The sequence below is a fragment of the Propithecus coquereli genome, unplaced genomic scaffold, assembly GCF_000956105.1.
Source record: "Propithecus coquereli isolate 6110/MARCELLA unplaced genomic scaffold, Pcoq_1.0 Scaffold109, whole genome shotgun sequence".
Taxonomy (NCBI): Eukaryota; Metazoa; Chordata; class Mammalia; order Primates; family Indriidae; genus Propithecus; species Propithecus coquereli.
This window is the reverse complement of record NW_012134858.1, coordinates 4901744-4915991: the sequence shown is the minus strand read 5'-3', so window position 1 is coordinate 4915991 and position 14248 is coordinate 4901744. Positions and strand designations below refer to the sequence as shown.

Genomic DNA, 14248 nt, shown 5'->3' with positions numbered 1-14248 from the left:
TGCAGGAAGGAAGGTTAAGGAGGGAGGGCGTACAACGCATGGCCCTCCGGGGCTGACATTCGGGCACAAATTTAGAGAAGGGCTTTGTGGCCTATGAAAGCCTGCGTTTTCCTGCCACGGGCCACGTGGGCCTCATCCTGGGGGTCACTAAGTGTCCTCATACAGTGTCTGGATCTGCAGTCACTCTGCTGACCACTCAGAATCACACCCTAGCTAGGCTTTGAATACAAAGTAGCCCTGCTATCTTAGTCTGTTTTCTATTGCTTTTAACAGAATACCTGAAACTGGGTAATGTATTTTGAAAAAAAGAATTTATTTCTTATAGTTCTGGATGCTAAGTCCCAGGTCGAAGGCCTGTCTCTGGCAAGGGCCTTCTTGCTGGTGGCGGGGGGCTGAGTGTGGTCACGTCCTACTTCAGACCTATCTTTCTCTTCTTATAAAGACACCAGTTCCACACCCTCCGTGATAACCCATTAGGTGGGGAATGAATCCATTCGTAAGGGCAGAGCCCTCAAGATCCAGTCACCTCTCAATACCACCACGCTGGGGATTACATTTCAGCAAGAGTTTTGGAGGGGACAGATGTTCAAACTGTAGCGCCTGGTATACCCCGCGGCCCCTCCTCCAGGCTTCCTGGAAGGTCCTGGGCAAATGTCTCGAGCCGGAAGAGGCTAGGAGCCGACTCCCCAGCTGCACCGGCCTCTGCTCCCCGCAGCCCGGCTTCTGCGGGCCCAGCCCCGCCTCTGCGCGCTCATGCCTCACGGCTCTTCTCAGAGCAAGGACAGGAACTGCAGAAACACATCAACCCCAGTGGCTGAATACCCACCTGGTCACTTTATACAGTCGCTCGTCCAACCTTTCCTCCGTCTATTCGTCTTCACAGCATGTGCATCGCTTGCTCCGTGATAGCAGGTGGCAGCCGACTACCCCCCCCGCAGGCCACACTGGGCCCGCAGTCTGTTTCCCCACAGCCTGCAAGCGAAGACTGCTTTTCTGAGTTTAAACATTTTAAAGTGTTGGAAAAAAACAAAAACACAAAACAGAATATGTTGCAGAGTCTTATGTGGCCCTCAGAGCCCACCTATGTACAGTCTGTCCCTTTCCAGGAAATTTGCTGACCGTGGCATCACCTAATTATTGTGGTGGTGTTGTCACCGTCGTTGCTGTTCCTCTCCCCTCTGCTCCACTATGTAAACTCCACAGGAGCGGGAACTTCGTGCGGCTCACGCCCCATCCCCGGACCTAGAGCGGTGCTTGACTCAGCAGGTGCACGGGAAAGCGGGTGTTTGAATGGCGACTGAATGAAGAAGGGAGACACCTGGCTGCCTTATGCTGCTTGGGAGAAAGATCAGAGAGGATGGAGACACGGGGGAGCCCTGGGAAAGAAACCCGGGAGGGGCATGGCAGCAGACGGGGGCGGGGAGGGAAGGGGTGCATCACAGTGCCTTCTGGAAGCAGGTTGTGGAACCCCAGCCAGGCACTGCCGGTGACTTTGCGCAGCACTGTCTCTTGCAGCGCCAGGCATCAGCTAGAAAGCTGAGACTGCTGGAGTGACGGTGACGGCATCTGTGGGCTGCAGCCAAGGCAGCTTCACGTTGGGAGGACGAGTATCCCCTCCCTCCCGCGTCTTTTGGGCCACTCCACCATCTTCTGTTCTCCTTAAGGAAGCATAATAGGGCTTCGGGGTTTAGATGAGTCAGGCCGTGATGACGGCGTCCCCAGCATTGTTGAAATCTGTTTTACATGTGCTGTGTATTGATTCTCCTCTTGTTGCAAGTGTATTTATCTCCATTGCCAATGTAAATATTTCTGTAACATGCAAAAATGTATTTATAAGTTCTATATTATTGATTTTTCTCATATTGCAAACACATTTATCTCTTTGTTAATGAAAACGTATCTAGGAAATAGTAAGACTGATTTATGGAAAAAGGGGAGGGGAACACGGGAGGTGGTGGCGAGCTGCGGAAACTGTCCTTGGCCGTGGCTGAAGGGGCCCTTGTGGTTCCTCCAGGGGGTGCAACTGGAAGGAGGAAACTGCTCTCAGAGGCAAGGGATGCTTACAGAGTCCTTTTGCAAGACAGTCTGATGTGTTCATAAGTGTCAGCTTTGCTTTCAGCTTGGGGAGACCCCCAAAATCAGTAACTCAGGCCAGGAGATAGAAGCAGCTTCTGTTGGTCCTAAACCCAGTTTTGGGAGAGCACAGTTGAGTGGAAGATACCGGTTCAAACGTAAGATTGGAGGAGAAAGTAGGTTTTGCCAGGGGAAGATTCCAACGCAAAACATTATCAAAAGATAAAGTAAGAAAATAGGCAGCAAACAGAGGTGGGCTAAGCCTCCAGGTACACACGCTTGTGCTGTGATACTTCATCAGCCAATCCAGACCCCAGTGGGCAGCCTGGGGCTGATGCCTTCGAAGCCACTGTCCCCGAGCAGTTCTTTGCCTAGGTGCTCACTACTTTCCCCAGGAGGCCTCTACTAGGCCGTTACCATCATGGTCTGCAAAGCAAGGGTCCAGATTGCTTGCCAGAGGAGCTTTGGTGTCTGTAGGCTCATCCTGGGTTCAAACTTCCCCAGGTCATCAGTTCAGGTACCCTGGGGCCTGAAGTGTGGCTGTTGACAAGGCAGCAGACTACAAGCTGACAGGGAAGCATTTGCATGTACCTTGGAAGCAAGGTGTAAACCACAAGAAGGGCTATAGGCTTCTCCCTGGGGAGACAAAGGGCTAAAGTCACATGGGCCTTGAAGCTTAGATAGGCCACTTGCCCATGCTTGCTTCCATCCAGGTGTGACCACCCTGACCCGTTACCCATGAGTTCTTCGCATGGGCCCCTTGCTTCCACTGTTTAAACTACAAATAGTCAGTCTAACAGAAGAGCTAGCATTTATTAAACATTGGCTATGTCTGTGATTATTAATCTTCACCATCCCTGCAAGATAGGTAAGAGTTATGAAAACTAAGACTTCGGACATTAAATGACTTGCCTTTGTCATTGGTTCTGGAACTTGCATGCTTCACAATCACCTGGGGGTCATAAAAACACAGACTGCTGAGCACCACCGGCAGAGTTTCTGATTCGCTACGTCTGGGATGCGGATCAAGAATTTGCATTTCTCATAAGGTCCTGGGTGCTACCGATGCTGCAGCTCCAAGGACCACACTTGGAGAGCTACTGGTCTGTCAGGCAGGTAAGGCTTTCAGAGGCAGGATGCACACCCAGGGCGGCCAGATTCCATAACCTGTGTCTTTTTTGGCTGATATGAATTGCCCCTGGGTGTGTCCCACATGGGCCATGTCTTTTCATGCGTAGTGCCTTCTCAGGTAATCCCTTCTCTTCCCGGAACATCCTAGGCCTTGGTTCTCCATTTGGCTGCCTCTACCCATCCTTCATGATTCAGCTGTATAGTTCCTCTTCTAGGAAGCCTTTCCATGGTTCCGGCCCATGGTTGACTGTTTCTCCTCTGTGCTTCCGGGATCCCCCATACGGACCTGTATTTTCATCCCTCCCACACTGCGTAGTCCTTGCTGGTTTACTCCTCTGAGCATTCACTCACACCCCACTATAGACCTCTCGAGGACGCCCACTGTGCATTCTTTGCTCTAGCATCACTGTGCCTCACCTAGTAGACTTTCTGGAACTGTTGATGAAAGAGCCGGGTGAATGACTTCAGTGTGTCACATCATGCATTTGAGATTAATAGAGACCCCGCCTGTGATGGGCACGTCTCCTTCATCTGTCTGGTGGGAGCGCCTGGATGCTTTCTGGCAGTGGTTGCTGAAGAGACTGACTTCAGAAAAGTGCTCAATTGAGTGTGCTGCTAGCACAGCCTCCTCCTGGCAAAGCTTCCCTCCCTTGCTTGGCAAGGGTCCTATCTGACTTCAACATCTGTCTTTTGCTGATGGCCTGTCCCTGTCCTCCTTTATTCCTCTCCAGGTGTCCCTTCCAACACTGTGCACCTGACAAGAGGATGACTGTCCCAGGGAGATGGTGGCTGTGGGGTATGCATCGTTGGGCCCTTGCGTGCAAACCCCCAGATAGCCTTTTGTAAGCTTATTCACCCTAAAGTAGGACGGTAGAATCTACTGTGTGCTGGGCATGCTAGTGAGCTTGGAAGCCATGGCTGAAAGGGAGAGCGTGCATCTGAGACGGGGGGCGTGGGGGGGGCAGTTCCCTCTGCGCAGATTTGTAGCTGCGAGAGGTGATGGATGGAGAGAGGCCCTGGGTCTGAGCAGTCAGGAACAGAGAAGACAGGGGTGGCATTTTAGGGTAGGGCAGAAACGGATGTGGAGCCATAAACATTCGGGCTGCCTGCTTGTTATCCGGAGATGTTTCCTGAGCCTCTGGCCGTGGGCACCATCATGAATAAATACCAAGAAGAAAGAGGAAATCTCCATTTCAAATGTGGGGATGAAACAGTCATGCCCTAGCTCCCTGGCAGTTACCCATTCATTCCACACTCATAGAAACTGCAGTAATTTAGAGCAGTTCAGTATTTAGACTCAACTGTGTAATTCATCCTGATGTTTCCCATTCATCAAAGCCTTGTGTGTGTTTGTATTACCATGAGAAAAATAAGAAATGTGGAAAAAAAAAGATCCCCCCCTTCTTTCATTACAGGCAAATTACGACAGAGTTACAACCCTTGGGGCCCTTCAAGCGAAGGAACATCTTGCTTCAATTAGATATAAATAATGAACAATAATTAGAAAGATTTCTTCATTGAATTTATTATTTCATGTTTCCTTTCATCGGTAATGTATTGAAACGAATGCTGAGCTCTGTTTGTGGGCCACATCGCAGGGACCAAAGGAGTGTGTGGAGTGTGTCTCCCAAGCAGGAGGAAGCGTGCAGTGCTGGTCCTTCTGTGTGCTTCTGTGGAGGCCACTGTCAGCCCTGGGTCCAGGGATACAATGAAGGGGCTGCCACTCAGGTCCTCCAAATCCTGTAGTCTACTGGGGACCCAGATGCATAATCCTGGCTCAGAACAGTTGCTACCAGCTATTGAACACTGACTTTGCGCCAGATGCTGCTCTAAGAGCTGAACACAGATTCCACGTAATCTTCATAGTAACCTCTGCTACAGGCTCTGCTTCTCTCCCTATTTTTAACAGATTTGGAAACTGAGGCACAGAGAAGTCAGCTAACATGCCCAGGCCCCCAGTGTTAGGGTGCTGGGGCTGGAAGGCAGGGTGGGCAGCTGGGCTCCGGCGTTCCTGCTTGTCCTTGCTCTGGGACGCTGCCCTCTGAAATCCCAAAGAGATCACTCTGCCGTGGAACATGCACACTGCAAAGGGTGCCGGGAGGCCGGGACGGGCCGGGCTCTCACAGGAAGAGGCGGCAGCTGGGTCTTCCCGGGGCTCGGAGAGGTGTGAGAGTGGCTGAGTGAGATGAAGGGGTTCCAGGCAGAGGGAGCGTCCCTCCCTGCCGCCATGGATCGGGGGTGGATTTCTCATTTCAGGACTGACCACAGTGCTGTGGGGATGGGGACAACAGCCTGGATGAGACCAGAGGTGAAGCCTTGTGTAGATCCAGTTGGGAAGATCAGCTCTTCCCGTGGGAATGCGACTCAGTGAGAGGCAGTGATGATGAGGCAGGTTGGTAGAAGAGACTGAGATTTCCACAAGAGAAATAAGTATAGAGCGAGCATGTAGGAGTCTGGAGAGACAGCCTGGCTCCCCACTGGGCTTTTCTTATTTTTCAATTCTGTCTGGTATGCGACATTCTCTCAACACTCTGAGCGCGGTACTGCCCTTCTGGGGCCAGTAAGAACTTTGTAGAGATTAATCGGTTCTTCCTGCTCTGGCTGTTCTTCCTTCTCCAGAGAAGTCTCCTCCTCCGCTCCCAGTGGGGTGCGCCCGTGGCTCCTGCCCCTCTTCCACTGCAGTAGCCCCAAGGCCCCCCGAAGTGCTTTTTTAAATCTTCATCAGCTTTTAAATAGTTGTCAACATTTGAAAATCAGGAGATATCATATAAAAATCCAGTTTTCTTTATATTTTTGAAACCCAAACTGGTTGGGGGCAGGAGTGAGGAGCACTCAAAGTCAGTAATTGGCGGGAACCCCAGTGCAGCTGCAAGCTTTGGAGCGGATGCCTCTGAACCGACCCAGCCTCTGAGTGGGTTTCTTCCCGTGCTAGCTCTGAGTGGCAGGGGCCAGCCATGGTCATCACACATCTTGCCAGCGTGAGTCTCTTTCCTGCCCAGCCTCCGCAGGTGTCTAAGTTGGAGATCTCAGCCTACAGCTTCTCGTGTTGCCCTGATTCTCTGGTATTGTGATTCTCTCTGTATGTGTTTGTTTCTATAGCTGGACTATAAGCTCCTTGAGGGCAGGAATCATGTCTTATTCATCCTGAATCCCTCGATTTCAGCATAGAATCTAGTTTTAGGTGCTCAGTAACCTTGTCGAATTAATCTAACCCTGAGGAAACATAGTGGGATAGAATGAGATTCCGGCAAGTCTCTCTGGGGCTGAAGGACTCGTGCAGCTGGGCTTCTGGAGTGAAGAACATGGACTGTGGGCCATGGCCGGGCTTGACTTCAGCAGGGCCTTGCAGCCTGTTTGTATCCCCGCGGTGCGTGGTGCGTGACACGTACCCATGCCTCGCTGCCTTTCTGCATTTCAGGACGTTCCAGGACCTGTCCAAACAGGTGGAGATGTCTTACGGCACTGTCCGGGATTCGGCTGTCTATGAGTACTTCCGAGCCAAGGGCACCAACCCCCTGGAGCAGGACAGCACGTTTGCTGAGCTCTGGAGAACCATCAGCAAGAACGGAGGGGCTGACAACTGCGTGTCCAGTCCTTCGGAGGGCATCAGGAAGGTAGGCGGGAGCTGGCACTCAGGCGTGTGCTCTGTGGCCATTGCCCAGGTAGGAGACACCTCTCCATAGGCATCTGCCTTCAGGTCGCCTGTCACCTACAGGGTAATCCGTCTTCACACGTTCTCTAGGTGGATGCCCGTTCACCCATTCTGGGCAGCAGGATCAGTGTGTGCTCATTGGGAACTTTCTGAGTTTCCAGAGGGTGCTGACTGCAGAAGAACAGGCAGATTAAGCCTGAGCCTCAGACCTCCCTCCTCATGGGCTCCGAGGTTGGTGGCACAGGGGGTCTGCCCACCCCGGTGAGAGCACTTGGCAAGAGCAGCGTGCGAGGAGATGTGCTTCCAAGAGTGCGGCGAGGACAGCAAGCCTGGACAGGGCCTGTACTAGGCAACACCCAGGAGGACAGGTGGACAGAGGCCAGGGCCAGAGGGAGGAAGGGCAGAGAAAGGCTGTGACACTCTTCAGCAGTGGTCTAGACATTGCTCATTTATTTTAGTCCATTTCCCACAATCACCAGAATTAAACATATTATCCCATTATGCAGCTGAGGACCAGTCAGACCCCAAGTTAGGGTCTGGCTCCCTGGCTCCCTGGGTTCCAGGCTGAGGATTTGGCACCTGTCCACCAGGTGCTGCTGTATGGCCCTTTCAATGAGGAGGAATAGGGTGGGGTGAAGGTGGGTGTCATGATGCTGTTGCTGGAGGGGTCCTTCTGTCCAGTGACCCCCACATGTGGCCGCTGTTCTCCCTGTGGTCATTAGTGAGTGGTGTGAGAGAGACGTGCAGCCCCCGGCCGGCACTGCTGCCCTCTGAGCAGACTGGCTGCCTCAGTGTCTCCTCCCAGCCTTCTCCTACTCTGCTCACCCCACCACCTCTGTGGAACCTTCTCACACACTCGCACATGCATGGTCACCTGCAGTCTCTCTCTCTCTCCCACACACACCCCTGCCCTCCCTTCCTCATCCACTTGGTGACTGCTTGGCCTTCCTTCAGAGGGCAGTGGATGTCAGGATAGCTTGGAGCAAGCTTTGGGGACACCAGGGCCCGCCGCCCTGCTCTTCATGGTGTGTAAGGTGCTCAGCAATTGGCCAGCTCTTCCCAGGAGTGCCCCAGGGGGGCCCAGGGAGAGAGGCCTCACTCTTTCTTGCATTAGGAGCATGGGGGCGTCGGGACAGAGCATGGCCTTTGTCCCCTTGCTGCTGTGCTCTGTGGAGTGAGTGCACACTGGGAACGTGTTCTCTTGCAACCCTTGTCTTGGGGTGACTTTTCCTTGCCATTTAGCCACGTTGAACAGCAGAAAGTGTCTAGGCTCTGGATCCTGACACCTCGGGGTGTGAATTCCAGCTTCACAGTTCACCAACAGTGTGAATGGATTACATCTCTTTCCCCATCTGGAACCTCTCAGAGTCGAGAAAGACCTGGGCAGCTTTCTGTTTTGGGGTCTCCTTAGAGACTTACAATATCCAAAACATACATATTGTGGTAGGTTTTGAATGTCTACATTGAACCAAGTGATACTTTAACAAAAGTAATAGAATGCAATGTAGCCGTGTTATTCTCGTGTGTACAAAATTTATTAGAACCTCTTAGTTGGAGCCCCGCAAAGCGTGGCGCTCTAACCCTGAGCTGCAGGGTCTCCTTTCATCCCTGACAGTGAATCTTTGTGGCGGAGGAGTGACCTCATTTGGAGATAATGAATACAAGGTTGATTTAAGGCCTCTTGCGAATGTAAGGCCTGGGCCAAATGGCCTTGGAGTTCCCTCCCCTGGCGTTCTTTGACGCTCAGAGAGCGCCAGCAGACCCGTCCACACCGGATCTCATGAAGATTCGTTGCAAAGTGCTACAAAAAGCGCTGTTTATAAAAGAAAAGATAGCTACTTTTGACTTTATTAAACTTCTTCTCATTAAAAGACACTTTAAAGAATGAAGAGGGGATATTTATAACACGTAGGCAATACAGGATTAATATGAAGAATATATCAACAAGTTTTACAAATCGATAAGAAAAGCTCAAACAATTTAATGGAAAAATGGGCAAAAGACTTGCACAGGCCTTTTGCAGAATAGGCAACACGAATGACCGATAATCATATGAAGAGGTGTTCAAAATTATTAGTGATCTGTGAAATGCAAATCAAGACCATAAGGATGTATCGTTCTACACCAATTAGATTGGTCAAAAATGAGAGGTGGTGGAGGGGACGTGGAGTAACAGGTGGTTAATTGCTGGTGGGAGTGTACTCAGTACAGTCACTTTGGAAAAGAGTTTATCATTCTCTTAAAAAATGGAACATTCACATACCCTATGGCTCAGCAATTTCGCTTCAGTGTATCCAGCCCAGATAAATGTCCATTTGCACTTTAGACACGAGAAGGGCTATGACAGCATTGCTTACAGAACCAAAACCCTGGAAACAATCCAATGACCCTCAACAGTGTAAGAAAATATTTTCTGCAGTGAAATGGATGGACTACATCTTCATCCAACAGTATGGGTGAATCTTAGCAGAATAATATTGCGTGAAAAACCAAATCAATTTCGTATGGATCAACTAATAGAAAATAAACTAGAGCAGTATACCTTTTTAAAAATATATAAAATGCACTCATACACACATCCAGAGTAACGGTGAAATACAAGATTTTCCATAGTGTTTGCTACAGATGGAAGAGGCAGAGCAGCAGGAAGAAGCACGTTGTTGGATGTGAGTCAGGGCTGGTGTTAAGTTTAGATTAGCATGAGAGTTTTTAATTTTTTAAGTTTCTTATTATAATAAATAATAAACGAGTTAATTAAAACAGAGGCCCATGCCTGGACAAATGGATGGGTGTCCCGAAGCAGGGGCTGTTATAAACCCTATTCCATTCACCTACCTGCTCTTCCAAATACATAAGTCGAGGCCAAGCCAGGCAGAGTTTGGCTTGTCACAGGGGCCAGCCCCTGCCCTCCACGGACCCGCTTGTTCCTCGAGCCTGGCGTGCCTCAGCAAGGCAAGCACACACACTTAAAGCCCTCTGGAGGGTGGTCACTCTGGAGATGGGTCATTAGAGAAATGCCTCCTTGTCATCCTATGTAGTCAATCGGTGGCACGTAAGAAACCGTTCACCCTCTGGTGATATCTAGGCTCTTACTCATGAATAAAACAATGTAAAAAAATTGTGAAGGATGCAAATGTTTCCTTATCAATGCCTATTGCTTCATGGTGCAGAATCTAATCTTTTCTTCGGTACATAGGATGTGTTACTTTTATGACACCTTCATTTTATAACCCCCACGCTGGCTTTGTGATCACAAATCTCTCTCTTGCATTTGTATCTCTAAGAAAAAAAAAACACACAAAAAATAAAAAACAAGCAAAACTGACTGCCAGCACTAGACAAATGTTAAGAGTTTTATAACTAGTCTCATAAAAGTGAGTTTATAGTATTGTCAGAAAATGAAGTGCGCTGCATTTTTTACTAGAAGAAAAGCTCAGGTTCGCTCTCAGATCTTCCTTGCTCTGTGTCTGCCTGGATGGCTGTTGCACCCACACGCTTGTCTGGAATTCTTCCTCTCCCTGCTCCCGTGGAGCTGCCCTCACGTCCCGACTCCCAGGTTATGGCTTCAGTAACCTTGTAAATTCCTGGGTCCATGTCAGGGGCAGACCAGGCTGGAGATGGCTGTGCCATAAGTGAGGTCAACAACCTGAATCCAGAAGCTCTAGGAAAAATCCAGCAACTAGGGAATTATGGGCCTGAGAATAATATTCAGGGAGGAACAACCTCTCTGGATCCCAACAGAGCCTACTTCTGTGCAGTGCAGGAGCCCAGCAAAGGTGAGAAGATGCCCACTGAGGGGCTTCTCCTGGAAGCTTCCTTGGTGATGGATAGACAATCACACTTCTAATTTTCAGTTGCTCTTTGGTGACTTGTCTCTGTTTTCAGAGAGAGCTCAGTAGTGGAGTGATGTCTAATTGCTTCAAAAGTCAGTAGCCTGGTATCAAGGGTAACCCTGGAGAGCTGCTATTACTTTTTCCTTGGGAGTTCTAAGGCTGTTAATGAGTTGAAACCAATATAGGTGGGGAATTGCCTAGCAAGAGCGATCACTTTTCTGCAGTGTCAGAACCGAAGTGATGTCATGGTTGCCCCACCTCTGAGACCCACTCCTTCGTGCCCGTGGCCACTTAGATAAGGACAAGGGCAGAACTTCCTGGGCCCTAGTGAAAAGAGTACGAAAGAATTTGGAAGGGGAGGGAATTGGAATTTTTTTTATTAAGAGATTACAGCAAACATTTTTTATGACAAACCTGCCTGGCACTCGGTAAGGCTCAATAAATACAGGATTGTTCCTGAGTGAGTCATCTGTTTGCTGTCTGACTGAGTAGAGGCAGACAAACCGGGGGCATGGTTCCTGTCATCACTTAGCAGATCACCTTCCCTAGATCCCATGATGGCAGGGATGAGAGAAATAGCTCTGGGGTTCCTGGTAGGCTTGTCTCGATAACTTTCTCATGGGGAGGAAACCCTCCCAGTGGGTCCTGAAAGATGTGTCACAAAGAGAGACATCCTTCATCCCTCTCAGCCACCTGCACCTGTCAGGCCTGGGGAAAGACTAGACGAAGTATTGACAAACTGTGGCTCGTGACCAAATCTGGCCCACAGCTTGTTTTTGTTAATAAAGTTTTATTGGAAAATAGCCCAACCCATTAATTTACATACTATTTATGGCTGCTTTCTTGCTACTTCAACAGAGTTGAGTAGTTGTGACAGAGACCATATGGCCCGCAAAGGCTAAAATATTTATTATCTGGCCATTTACAGAAAAAGTTTGAGGACTTGGTCTAGACAGGGAGGCAATGCAGGGACGCTGGGCCTAGCCGCACGTCATCGTCACAGGCCCCGTTAGTAAGTGGCACGGCCTCTGAGACTCACTCATCTCATAGTGCACAGGCAGCCCCAGCAAGTAGCTCATGCTCTGGCTGCACCATCTAATAGCATATGGGCCCTGCCCTTTCTTGTCCCTAGGTCTAACTCTGGTGGCCTAGAAACTTCTCCCTCACTGCGCAGAGACCCGGCTTTAGTCCTGGCCTGGCCTCCCTCTGAAATCTACTGGGCAGCCTCTGTGTCCCAGGCACTGTGCCAGATGATTTACATACATTCATGCTTTCATCCTAAATATACTACTTGATTATTATTGTCCCCATAATGTAGAAACTGGACCTGAGCCTCAGAGAAATGCAGTAACTTGCCCAAGGTCACACAGACACGAGTAAGTAGTGACACCATCATCAAAACCTTGCTCCAACCCTTCCTCTTCCCACAGGATGGCATTGCCTTTTCTATACCTCAATGTGTCCCCTCCCCCTTGTGCACTCTTTACTTGTGCTTTTATTTCCTTTCTTTGACACCAAAGTAGCAAGATATATGCTCTCATTTTTAAAAGCCTTACTCCTCCTTCCATGTGTCATAGCAAAGGTTATTTAAGTCTATGGCTTTATCTTTCGATTTTTCAAACTACTAAAATATCAATTAGAGAAACTTTGAGATGCAGAATTGAGCTGGCAAGTGGTTCAAATTTATATGATAATAACTTTGTCACAAGAAATCAGACTTTAATGTTGCTGGTGGGATTTTTTTTTTTTCTTTAGCTTGATCAACTTCATCAAGCAACATCCAGCATAACCCAATTTCTGTGCGGTGGCAGGGCTGACCTGGACGACCAATTGACTAAGCCTTTCCATAAATCAGACCTAATATTTAATAACACTGTCAGATGGAATATAGTGTTAATAGTTTAAATGTCAATCTTCACAGCTCATTGAGTTCTTTGAATAAATAAGCGAGTAGCTTGTTTCAGACCGTGTGGCTAGAGATAGTATTTTTCAGAGGGAAGTAGCTCTGGAGGCCAGCAGTTACAGCAGAAGGTGGTGTTTTCCACTCAGTAAATACAGCTGAGGTCATAAAGTGTGAATGCAAATGTAGGAAGAAAACGGATCCACAGTTCTTATTTATTTTTACTCCTGATCTAATGCTTGCCCTGGCATCAGACTGTACGTGGGCATAACCTGCATTTGTTCCCTTCTTCCCGCTCTGTAACAGGGCTGCTCTCCTTGCAGACAGCCCCTGCTCATTGTCAGGGAATATACTCTGTGGCAGAAAACGTGGTCCCCGGAAAGGACGGCAGTCTTTCACGGAAGGATCAGGAACTTTGGCACCCCACAGCACCCTCCATTTGGAAAGAGCAAGGTGAGGAAGGTGGCCATATATGTGGCAGCATCCTGGTTCCATGACATGTGGAAGTTCCTGCTGAGGAATGGGGAGAGGCTTGTATGGGATGATGCTTCTTTGTATTTTTGGGATGCCAGATTTGAAGATCAAGAGAGTTTGGAGGGATGCAGATCTGGCCCTCCTGAAAAGGGACTAGTGAGAACTAGGTAGCCCTGTGTAGTGAAAAGCAAGAACACTGCTCTCAGTAACAGCAGGGGCCTTGCAGGCATGATGCAAGACACAAATTTTGCCCTTTCTCTGCTTCCAAGGCAATGCAGGTTGGGGATTCTATAAACCTCCTTCATTCTCAGCCACTCACATTGGATGAGCGTTCATCTGTATACCTTTTCTGCTTGCTCAAAAGGCACCATATCCACTTTGCAAGTTGGATGGTATCTTCTCTCTCTTCATTCACTTATGAACTTATTCATCCCTTCAAGAAACAGTTTGAGTAGCTTCTTCTTTCTAGGAGTTAAGATAAGGGAGTTTAAATTCCACTTTCAACCTAATTTAATTTCTGGCTTTGAATAAGCAAATTCACCTCTCCGGACCGTCTGCGACACTGGAGAAAGCCTTTCCAGGTTGGCTGTGAGTTTACCAATGTATAAGGGCTAAAGCGTCTGGTGTGGATTGCAGCACACGAATACATTCGGTAGATGCAGTAGATGTCAGCAAACTTTCTTAGCATCACTATATGTTAGGGAAATAATATTAAAAAAATAAAGACAAATAGCACTTAGTCTTTTATGGGGTATGATTGACTAACAGTAAAATGCACATATGTCGATTTGATGAGTTCAGTTATGTAATAACCATGCAAAACAAGATATAGAGCATTTCCATCACCTTCAAAAGTTTTCTTCTGTCACTTTCTAGACACTTTTACTCTTCCCCAGAGACAACTACTTGCATATTTTTAGCACCACAGATTAAATTTACCTTCCCTTGTAGTTCATATAGATAGAACCATATAGAATATATGTGTTTGTGTTTGGCTTCCTTCACCCAACAAAATGTTTATGAGATATACTCATGAAGTTGTGGATTTCAGCACTTTTTTTTTTCTCTTTGAGATATATTCCATTGTATGAATAAGCTCAATTTTTTATCTGTTTTCCACTTGACATACGTTTCTGCAGTTGCCAATTCAGGGCTATTGTGAATACAATATTATGAACATTCTCG

At 48.4% G+C, this 14248-nt stretch overlaps 1 protein-coding gene across 1 annotated transcript in view; it reads left to right on the top strand.

Annotated features, from left to right (window-relative positions):
• The window catches only part of LOC105813375 (glutamate receptor ionotropic, delta-1), a 547286-nt gene that overhangs the window by 498470 nt on the left and 34568 nt on the right, over window positions 1–14248 (top strand). The window contains exon 11 of the mRNA XM_012648023.1: window positions 6623–6818. Coding sequence (XP_012503477.1) covers window positions 6623–6818 — 196 coding nt within the window. The remainder of the gene's footprint in view (window positions 1–6622; window positions 6819–14248) is intronic.